We start from the raw sequence: 12,030 nt of genomic DNA, 5'->3' as shown, positions 1-12,030 counted from the left end.
TTATAGATTTGTACTCATCAACGTTAATCCAGTTCATAAGGGGAAATTTTAACCCTGGTTCCCAAAAAATGCTGAGCCAGAACAAAAAGTAAATGGTCATAATTATTGAATTTTCAAATAATTTGAGTTTTAAATTGTTTGAAGATATTAGCTATATTTATGTAGTAATCTTTTGTGGAACTAATATAGGTTCTCTGACAAACACTTTTTAAGTGTTTGGATAATGATTTATTGTAATGAAAATACTGCAGCAACTAAACAGTTTTCTGTCAGACTGCAACAAACCAATTTAGCAACAGGACTCCTTTACTTCATCAGCATGCTTTGAAAGCATCAACCTGCAAACGTCTAAAATCAGTATATAAAGACACATCTCAAATTAAAATATTATGGAAAAGTTAATATATTTTGGTAATTTAGTTTAAGAAGTGAAACGCATATTATGTAGATTTATTGGAAAACAAGGTCATATTTTTCAAGTGTATAGTTCTGTTTAATCTTGATGTGTATGGCTTATGGCTAATAAAAAAAATGTCCTGGTACAGTGGATGGCTGAGCTGGCTTTGGACTTGATAACTACACAGTGGACCAAGACCAACAGACACTGCATAATGTGTCTATATGAGTTTCACTCCTTGAATTGAATTAATGGAATAAATTAACCTAACATAATATTCTAATTCAATGGGATGCACCTGTATATAGTTGAGCATCAATGATACCTTTTTACCAGTGTACTATAACATGTACAAATATATCACAGCCTGTGCAGGGATGGTCCCCCAGTCTTCTACTGAGTCTGAATGCTAGTTTGAAAAATTCTGACACCCATACCTTAAATGAGCTAAAATAATTGTAGATTCTTATTTCTATTTTGTCATTGCACAAAATTGTAATAAATGAAAATTTTATAGCCTCCTCACCTATTTAATAACTAAGCTAATAAAGAGGGATCTTGTATTTTGAGAAGAAACTGTGCTTTCTTTATATTTTTATGATCCGCCCTGATTCCCTCACAAGGGCCAAGCAATATGATATCTAAACTTGTGCTAATTAAAAGTTTGTTCTTTTATATATATATATATTTCAAACAGTAATTTAGTGCTATCTGTTCATTATAGTCAAAGATAATGTACAAACTATGATAAAATCTGGAAACTTTTTACCATATAATCTTGAAGCAACAATATCAAAAGGAAATCATTCTTTTTGGGTGAAATGTGGGGTCAGTGTGATCAATTTCACCTGAGGGGCAGCATAAAATGTATCATTGTATAATATTAAAGATAAAGAAACACATTATGTCTGTGCTGTACAGCTTAACGTTACAAGCATGTGCTTGAGTCTTTGGGATGGGTTTTGATGTCAGGTGTCAGAACAACCTGCGAGATGCTACAGTGAAAACATTCTGATTGTCATAAACAACTAGTTACAACACACATACAGTAAATCCACACGGGTAATACCGACCCTCCTTTGCAGTTTCCCCTCTTTTAGTGTAACTTGGCCTCCTCATTCTATATCAAACAGAGATGTGAAGATTCATGGCTGCTCGTTACAGTGTGCTTTCATTGATAATGCTGCAATATCCTTGTTCCCCTCAGAATAAACATCCTAGACATGTTAACAATAATAGATGCAAGGGTTTCATTTGCAGAGACACATACAAAACTTCAAATGCAGCATTAAATTAGAACCCAAAGGAATGTGCAGCGGAGGGAGAACAATCATGTAAACTCTCAGTGTGTACAAACAAAGGGGAAATTATAGCACCGATTTGAAGTCTAAATCTTGGTTGATGTAACAAAATGAAAGAATTCCCTTTTTGCACAAGACACCTTAAAACCACATTCATCACGTTTGTCTTTTTTTCTTATTTTCACAGCAGACTTCTTCTGCCAGGTTATGCAGGTACGAAAGAGCAACATCATCCTAAACATATACAACTATAATTTGGTGATTATTGCAACTCTACTTTCATAGTCACAGTCTAGATATGGTAACTATACCACTAACAGCCCACTAAATGAGAACATGTCCAACAACACCAACCTTGTAGCAGACAGCTGGTGGAAATGGGAGGCCTGGCCTGTTTGTGTGCACTCTATTTGGAAATCTGGCAGTAGGACTGTGTGGGAGACCATGGAACCAGATGAGAGACGGAAACTTATCCAAGAAGAAAACTGAGTGAAATTATGAAGTATCCATAAAGAAGAAAAGATGGATAAAAGGAATCCTGAAAGAAAATATCAGTAAAAAAAGATTTATCTATTCTTGCTCAGAGACAAGATGATTTTAGAATTGTATTCTAACATGTCCTCCCCCCAACATTACTCATTATTAAGAGTTGTCACCATCCTTACAGTTGCTGAGTTGTTGGGGGCTGTCAAGTCTTCGTCTGGTGAGTTTGACAATCCCAGAGGACAAGGTAAAGGAACCAAGAGGCGTGGGAGAGGAGGGAGAAAGGGATGGAGTAGGGGTTGTGGGTGAAGAGGAGGATGTGGGGGTGGAGGACAGGCTGCTGGGAAGAGAGGATGATGCTCTCTGCTCCCGGAGAAGGCGACGTTGGCGTAGAGCAGAGGACAGGAGCAGGGCCTCCGTGCACAGGCCAGAGGCTGACAGGTTTGCCAAGAGGGCCTTTGCTTGGCTGGAGGAAACTGTCAGGGAGGGGACAGTCCCCTCATGGGGCGACATTCTCAAGCCAGGTGCAAAAGCTGCTGCAGGAGAAGGCATTTGGCCGAAAAAAATGCTCGCTTTCAGTCCAGACAGGTATGGTTCAGTGGTTCCAGCGCTGTTGATCCTCAAGGCCTTGGAGTAGTGCAGGGACACAGAAGACAGAAGGGGATGGAGGAGGAGTGCAAAGAAATGAGGTTTTCAGGGGTTGAAGTGGGAAATTATGAAAAATTTTAAAAGTCCTAAAATTTGTTGTGTCTGGGCAACACCTTTCTTCACCAGTACATTTAAACAAGCCTGTGCAAGCATGCTTGCACAAACACACACTCACACCCATCTAGAAGCATAACTTTGGACTGAATACTAGAGATGTTAATGGAGCTGGTTAAGTAAAATGGGCAGATAAGAGTGCATCTCTGTAGTCACATGAACAGGAGGAGGAGGAAGCTGAAGAGGCTGGACGGGGACAGGTCGCTCACTGCTGCAGGGTTACAGGTGCAGCAGACGGGCAGGCCTGGAGGTGAAGGGCAGCACGGGTTCACACAGAGGGGCAAGATAAAGAAGTATCACAAGAAAACATGTAGTGAGGGGAAGGGGGAGTGAGAACAGGAGACAAACACAGGAGATTGTTATTCAGGTTGATATCGGCATGTGTGATGAAAGCCAAGACAGAGGCTACCATCTGTACATGATGACAGAACCACTGATCCCACTGATAAGCAGCAACAGTGAAAAACTATGCATTACACTGTTGACTACCTTTACTTTAACACTTTCTCTTATGATGTTCATTCGTTGAAAAAGCAACATACACAGATGAACATACAGAGCCACACCTTTATTTCATTGAAAACAATGGAAGATTCCGCCAGTAGATGGCACTGTTTCAACAGAATGAAACTTGTGGGAAATACATTTCAAGATGACTTTTTCAGGTGCTGATGTGAATGCATGTGACAGAAACCTTTTGCATGCCGTATGTGCAAGGCACCAACAGTTAAAAGTACACAGAATGGGACAAAAAAGTTTAGTCAGGAAAGTTTCCACTTGTTCAAAGGAGCAAACAGGTGAAAAAAAATCAACAACTTTTGTCTTTTTTGGGAAATGAAGCCAGCTTAGAATTTTGTATTTGCTCTGCTTTAGTTGTTTCTGCTTGCAACGTTCTTCTTAAACTTGATACAAACTGCTAACATGGTCTTTAAACCTGGGAGAGCTGCCTTCTAGCATACACACTCTCACAGCTTCACACCAAATGACAAGATGTGACGTCACTAGTCGCGCCTCGTGCTCATCACCTACAACTGGCTGTTTTACTGTTGGGAGTCATATGAGGCCAAATCCAGAATTGGAAGATTTGAGGCATGAAAATGATCCAATTGTCTTGCCTTCCTTGATCTGTGGCAAAGCAAACGAGGAGTAACAGGGGCTTTGAACTGTAGCAGCGGGGCATATTGATTTGATTGGTCCTAATGCCTGAAATGCTTTAGTTTGACTGAAAGGGGGTTTGGGGAGAATAGAGCCTCAGGTGTGTCCACATTTAGTGACACACCTGGAAAAGATGTGCGGAAACTTTTCAAATAAATTCATCTTTTATTCTAGCAAAATATCTTGCACATCCTTTAATTTGAGTATGTTTATTTAGTTGTAGAAAAAATAGCTTTTAACAAAATCAATGGTGCCACACCTATTGGTACTTCTGTAAGATTTCAGAGAGCATGCAGAGAGACCATTCCTCTTTGCATGATCTTTCTAGATCGTCCAGAGTCCTGATATCTCTGTTATTCCATCTCCCATGCAGCTCACCCTACCAGCTTTCTAAAAAGACTGAGGTCAGGGCAGGGGGCTGAGATGGCCATTGCCGAATGTTGATTTTTGAGTCTGTGTTGAATACCTCTGTGCTTTGGATCATTATCCAAATGATTTATTGCCTACCAATTTTCAGTTTTCAGATAGGAAAAGAAACCATTCAGGTTTGAATAACCGAATTAAAATAAAAGAGGCAGTTTAATGAAAATAGTGCATTTTCCCCCCTAAAGCAAGCCTTTTGCTCTCTTTTTACAACAACTCTTGCTTTATGTTCACACTGTTTTCTGTATTTCACAATAAAAAAAAAAAAAAATGTTACTTATAAAGTCTGCCACAGTTGAATGTTTTTTTCTTCTTTTGGTTTAAATAAATTGGTTATTTTATTCTTTTTGTTATTAATAATGAAATTGTAGCATGAGGGTATGCAAACTGCTTTGGCACTATTTTTTCTCCTCTGACAATTAGCTTTGAGGGTCCAAAACCCCTCTAAGGATAGTGCTTTCACACATCCGGAGTCTTTCACAAGAGACTGTGCAGTGTCAGTGTCATTCTGAAATAATAGGATTAATTTCCCTTTAATTTGACAAGTGTAGGCATCTACTCAGTCTTCAAATCTCAGGGAATGAACAAAACCGACAGAGGGTGATGAAAAAGGAAAAAAGGGAAGGCATGTATAAATTGCAGAGTACAGGAAGCAGAAAAAGGGGGAAACGAGCCATAAAAGGGGAGAAATGTAAAAGATTTAATGACGAAAAAAAGAGATGCCCTCTTCATATTAAATCATCTGTGATTGCCATGACTCGAGTGGCGTTTATTACACGGCACTGCAGAGGTTCTTTCCAATCTTCTCTAAGTCTGAGGAGACCAGAGCCTCATTACTTCCCAATTTTGCGAAACTCTCTCTCTGCCAAACACATTTATTTCTCTCCAATCTACAAAACTTACTGTAAGTCTGAAAGCGCTCTAGGTTATTAAGGTTTAGGTGCACTTCACTGCTTCTGTTTTTTTTTCCCCAAATTACATCGACATTAAGCTTTTCTTGCCCCCGTGCACTGGCAAGAAGCTTCTCCTGGCTTTGCTCGACCGACATGTTTCAACAGTTTAATTTCCTTGCCTCTGGAGACCATCTAGCATCCTTATGTCCAGTCCTTTACTTTATATAACCTCTTTAAATGCTGACCAGTTAAAATATGAAAAAGCCCCCCCAAAAAACCTGTAGCAAGGAAGGTTGCCATTGATAAAATCAGTACAAAGCTGGAATGTCCACTTAGACCGTCAGGAAAAAGATTGGTGAGAAGGTGACAACTGCTGATGCAATTATTTTGAAATAAAAGAGACAAAAAACAATCATCAATCACTGTAGGTCTAGTGCTCCATGCAAGATCTTGCCTCATGGTGTGGTTGAGGAGGCGGACCCACAGGCAGGAACGTTTGATGAACAAAATAATTTATTAAACAAGGACAAGAAACTTACAGGAGCACAAAGAGAACAGGGCACGGCAAACACCAGGAAGGGAAACAGGAGATACGGACATGTAAACAGGAGGATCTGGAGAAGGTCAATTTAGTGAAAGCATAGAACTGACGGAGGGAGACTAATAAACGCAACAACTAAACAAAGAACTAACAGAGATTATTCAGAATGTAGAAAAACACAAGAATGAACTATGAAACTAATACACTAAAATGGCAACAAGAGAACATAGACAGGGAAATGAAGAAAAGAGACACAAAATAAACAAAAAAGCTCTAACACCTAAGGATCACAACACTAAATTATTTTAAGAAGGTTTTGGAGAGAGTGCTGAGGTCAGGTGAGAACATAATCAAATTATTGAGTGTCAAATTGATAACCTATGTTTGAGGGAGGAGGAGAAATGCTGTCTACAGTCGAGCAAAGAGGTGGTGAAATTATTCTTTGGGCTGTTTTTCTTATAACGACACAGGGAAACGTCAGGGAAACGTCACTCCATTAGGGGCTAATGGATGTGATCATCTACTGTAAAAAAACATCTTCTTCTTTCAGTTTTAATACTAAAGATGGGCCTTCCAGCATTAGAATTACCAAAAACATATAGCCAAGGCAAAAAAGCAGTATCTATAAGTATCCAATAAAGAAATAAATTCAGAGCAGTAAACCAAAAAGGCTGGTTCCCTAACTATAAAAAAATGTGTCCTTGCCAGCATAGGTTTCTCCACCCTTTTGTTTAGTTGTGTTTTACAACAACATAAAATACAGTGCCGTAAAAATGTTGTTCCCCTTTTATAGTTTTCTGTGTTATTTATTTTTTTTTTTAGTCTCACTTAAATATTTCAGATCACCAAACAGAATGTCTATTTCAGAAAAAAGTATCTGAATAAATTCAAAATGCAGTTTTCAAATGATTTCTTTTAGGAGAAAAACCTTTCCAAACCAACCTGGCCCTGTATGAATATATAATTGGTAAACGGTTGCACAGACATTTTTAAAGTTTTCCAACTCCGGTGAATCACAAGAGAAAACCTGGAACCGCGGTGAACTTTCCAAGAAATGGCTGGCCAACCAAAATTACTGCCAGACTGCATGATCCAGGACCCCTTAAAATAACGCAGAACAACATCTCTGCAGCATCACTGCAGACACTGCAGACCTCTCTCATCCCCGTTAAGGTCAGAGGTTATTAATCAACAACAACATAGAGACTGGACCGAAATGACATATATGGGAAAGTTCCAATGCCCAAACCACTGCTGACCAAACAGAACACATAGACCCATCTCACATTTACCAATACGTTTGGTAATGTACTTGGGAAACTAACGAAACAAAATCTCCTGGAAGTATATGTCCCCTACATCTCGGTTAAAACTAACATATGATTTCAGAAAAAGAGCACAATACCTACAGCCAAGTGGTAGTTTGATGGTCTGAGGTTACTTGCTGCTTCAGGACCTAGATGACTTGCAGTGATTGATGAAACAATGAATTCTGCTTCCTCCCATAAAATCCTCAAGAAGAATGATAATCAGTTCTGACCTCAAACTCTGGGTTATGCAGCAGGATAATGTTGCAAAGCACAGCTGATATGCTGAAAAGGAGTGCCCCATTTAATGTCTGGATTTTAAACCAGCTGAGATGCATTGGCATGACCTTGAATAGGCTGTTCATGGTTGAAAAGCCTCTAATGAGAATGTATTAAAAGAATTCTGCAAAAGAACAATCAGCTAAAATTTATCCAATGAGATGTAAATGACTTATTGCCAGTTGTTGCCACCAAGAGGTTAAACTACCAACTATTAGGTTTAGGGGATCATTACTTAATTTTCACACAAGGCTAGTTTTTATAGCTTTTTTCCCTAATGAATGAAATCATCATTTGAAAACAAAAAAAGTATCCGTGGGAGCGAAAACCTTCATTCTACTCTACGTGTCTACGAGTAACGTGTTAAACAATGTACAGTGCAACTTACATAGTGTATGCTTTGTCTGTAGTTTTTGGTTGATAGTCTGTTTCTATCCATTTAAATTTAACTCCCCAAAAAAGAGAGAGCTCATAATAATTATTTCCCCCACTGTAACCATTTAATTGGTTTGGATGTAAAAGTCAAAGATAAGCTAAAAGTTGAATAACTGTGTTAATAATTGTGTTGCCAACTCCCTGTCCAGCTGTCCTGTCTGACGCTCGGCGATGCAGCAGTCTATGGTATCAAACTATTTATTTATATTCTCCAAAAAGTGGCTTTAAGTTCATGTAATCCCTGCTGAAACCTCGCATATAAAGTTGTAATCTCTAGTTGAGGGGTGAAGCATGCGATGACATGCAAATCTTGTGTGGAGATGATGCAATGGTCATGGAAACTAGAGGTTAAGATCAATTTATTCTCGAGTAGTGAATTAAAAAAGAATGGGTTTCAAAAATAGATGCCCACAATCTTAGTGCTTAACAGAATACAACTTTGAAGGCTTGCTTAATTTGTATAGAGATGATATAGCAAAGACCAATGTCATAAAATTAGCTATTAAGAGAGTTTTAATATAGTAATTTTATCTTTGGGCAGTTATGACGATGCTAAGATGATGAATCTGTCAGATCAAACACGATTTATCAATGTCAGAGCTAACGATCAGATAATACCTGGTGCAGGCTCTGCATCTTTTGTAGGTCCTCTTTCTTGCCACTTTTAGTCTTCTCTGTGCTGTTCTGCTGCAGGTGCTTCAGCTTCAAGGCAGCCGAGGAATGAACTTTACCAACGGTGGGATTATTCCCTCCCTGAGAGACAAACAAGAGCGAAGAAAGGAGAACAGAAAACAGAATAAATATGGAGCACCTGGTTGTACATCTCCCTTCTCCTGTACATCATCGTCAGTTTCTAACAGAGACATGAAGTGACTAGAAGAATTTGACAAACACCAAGCAAGTCTGTATCCTGAGACCAGTAGGAATTTGTTTAAAGACCTGACGAGATAGCTGGTACAAAAACCAAGAGTATGCACCTCTATCAACAGAGAATGACATAGAACAGAATACAGAAATGCATCACTGAAAGTGACGCTACATGATCTAGCTTCACAGCAAGATCTGCAAAAAATTGTGCTTAATAATCTTTCTCAATGTGCTACTCAATCCACTGCCTCTGATGCACATAAAAACAAATACACATTCGGCTAAATTTCCATCCAGCTGTGCCTCTTCTGCACACAAAGAGATAAGATAAAAGATTATTGTACCTCTCAAATACCTTGAGCTTTTTCACATATCTACACCAACCACATAATTCTGAAGTGAAAGGGAAATTATGCAGGGTTTTCAAAATTTCATATAAATAAAAATCTGAAAAGGGTGGCATTCATTTATATTCGGCCTCCTGCTGACAACACTTTGTAGAACAACTTTTCTCTGGACTTTGAACAACAAGTCTTTGATGGTATGTGTCTGCTAGCTGTGCACCTTTGGAGACTGAAAGTGTAACCTACTCATCTTTGCAAAATAGCTCAAGTTGCCAGATATGATTAAAAGCAGCTGTGAACATAAATGATCAATACTTTGATTTGACTGGGCCATCGTAACACATGAACATGCAACTATGAATCCAATCAGGGTTGCTCTGTAATTAACTCTATCCAACTTCCCTTTAACTCTGACCACCATCCTTCTGCTGGTTGAAGAAAATAAACTCCACATTATGTTGCTGCCATCACAATGTTTTACTCTGGCAATCATATGTCCAAAGTGATATACAGTATTTATTTTCCTCCGCGGCATTTTGCATTTAGGCCAAAAAGTTTAAGTTTGTCCCCATCTGTCAAAAGTACCTTCTGTTTGCTGTGTTCCAGAATGTGTCTCAAAACGTTGAACTGAACAATGGCTTTGTCAGTCTTCCACAGAGGCTATATTTGTGGAGTACACAGCCAACAGATGTACTATCTAAAGATTTTCCTACTTGAGCAGTTTGTTTTCTGCAACTTCTTAAAAGTAACTAATGGCTATTTGTTAGGGCCCTACCCTTTTTTGGGGGGGGATACATGAACAACAATTGAGCAAGAAAGGAGACGCCTTGTCTGAATTTAGTTTGCACCCCATATTGGACCACAGTACGGAGAAGGGTCCCGTTGAAATGGTCGTGATTGAAGCTGGAGTGATGAAATAATGACTGAAGACTCTGTAATCCTCAGCCATTCCCACGGGAATGCTCCATGGCTCCACATCAGAGGGCTGAAACTCACTATGACAGCGACTGTCAAGTATATCAGTGGGAGGATGAATTCTAGGCAAGAGTCAATACTAAACAAACCGACTAGACATCTCAGCAAGAAGACAGATGAGGCAGGAATGCTTTAAGCCTTTTGCTAATTGCAAAGCTTTTGTTGCTTTGCGGTCAGCTGCAGGTGAAAGGAAAAGAGGCTGCGGATATCTGAGGATAAGGAGTTTATTACATGGTCATAAGCTATATTTGGCTTTGAAATAAGAAACAGACTTTGGTCCTTCTGCAAAGTAAGACTGCAAAGCTATTTTATCTTTTATAAATCTAAAAGCGGCAACCCCAAATATATTTCATTGCCTTCTGAAGACAAAACACAAAGAAATCTCATTACACATTCAGTGGCAATACCCTCAACAGAGTTTCATAAAATGTAAAATATGCCCTAGAGTTGGGTAAAAAGTCAAATGAAGGTATTGTTAACTGCTTCGCTGAAGGGAAAGGAAATTGATTTCAAGGCAAGGCTAATTTGGCAAAAAAAAATAAAAATAGAAATAACAAAGTTTAGGCATTATCTATGCATGTATTTGACAAGAGAAGAAATGAGCAAGTGTCAAAGTAGATTGGAGGGGAAATAATCATCAAAACTGGGCTCAGCAGGAGAGCAGCTCCAGCTTGAAGCACAGGACAGTGAGTCTGTTGTCTGTCCTCTGTACACATTTTCAATCTCAAATAAAATTATATGCTAAATCACTTAGGGAGCAGACATCAGAGGCTTGAAAGTAAAGTTCTAGTAGTCATCTGCAGAGAAGAAGGATAACAGAGCATGCTACTGAAGAGCCAGAGATGTACACAGCAGCAACAAACAGTGAACCTGAATTGATGCTGGTTTGGGTGGGACTGGAGGCCTCTTGGCTTCTGACATCAGAGTCCCAGTCCGCTGTGCTGGAATACTTATGGTGGCTGTCGCAGTGTAGAGCTTCTCTGTCACAGGATGACTACTGATCTCTATTAAGGTGTTCTCCAGCTCTCGAATAGTCTCCTCCAAACTGTCCAACCTTTGGTAGGTGCTGAGTCGGACCTCCTGTGTCATCCTGCTCTGACTTGATGAACCACCTTTGGAATCACAGTTACTCTGCTGTATCCTAACTTCATCAGCATGTTGAAATGTTAGCACCCCATCCCCTGTCTCAATCCCTCTTCTTAGAGCCTCCATTAGAGACTGCTGCCGGGTGGGGTGGTGGGAGGATTTTATTCTCAGTTTGGGAACTGGACTGGACGCCTCCAGAAGGGAATACAGCAGTCTGTATGTATCTTTGAGAGTATTTCCCTTCCTGAAAAGTATAAGGACAGGCCGTTCATTCAGGTCTGCTTCAGAGACTTCTTTAATCTGTGCTGAGATAATCAGAGTTTTAAGGCTTATACTCTTCAGTTCTTGAACTTTGTGAGGAGACAACCATCTCATCTCCATGTCTGTCAGAAGCAGTGAGATTTCTTGTAGTTCACTTTTTTCTGAAGGTGTTTCCCTTGAACTTGCATTCTTGTGGACCATATGTTGATCAAACGAATTGCGTGTTGGATTATCTTGTATAGGGTAATTTGCTAAATCTCTGACAGGATTTTCTGCAGCAGTGAGTGAGTCAGACAAACACTCTGTCAACACGATGTGGGGAACCGCAGATAAGTTCCTTCCCTATAAATAAAGAAAGCACTTGATGTATAAATATAAACACATGAACTATAGGTGAACATCCAGCAAAATTGTAATCCAAACTTTAAAAACTTAAAGGACATGACAAAAAGCAAAATGTTTAATGTATATGTACGCATGTATAGATAATAAGCATACAGTTTGAGGCCTAATCACAAAAA

General features: G+C 39.2%; 1 protein-coding gene across 1 annotated transcript in view; it reads right to left on the bottom strand.

The window, feature by feature from the left end:
- Window positions 1-1,090: 1,090 nt before the first annotated feature.
- Window positions 1,091-12,030, bottom strand: part of LOC124864166 (SRC kinase signaling inhibitor 1-like) — a 54,871-nt gene continuing 43,931 nt past the window's right edge. The window contains exons 19-20 of the mRNA XM_047358832.1: window positions 8,595-8,729; window positions 1,091-2,808 (exon numbers count right to left, since the gene is read on the bottom strand). Of these exons, the coding sequence (XP_047214788.1) occupies window positions 2,341-2,808; window positions 8,595-8,729 (603 nt within the window). The 3' untranslated portion in view covers window positions 1,091-2,340. The remainder of the gene's footprint in view (window positions 2,809-8,594; window positions 8,730-12,030) is intronic.

This window comes from Girardinichthys multiradiatus, chromosome Y (genome assembly GCF_021462225.1).
Source record: "Girardinichthys multiradiatus isolate DD_20200921_A chromosome Y, DD_fGirMul_XY1, whole genome shotgun sequence".
Taxonomy (NCBI): domain Eukaryota; kingdom Metazoa; phylum Chordata; class Actinopteri; order Cyprinodontiformes; family Goodeidae; genus Girardinichthys; species Girardinichthys multiradiatus.
The sequence above is the reverse complement of the archived record's forward strand: the minus strand, read 5'-3'. Positions and strand labels throughout refer to the sequence as shown.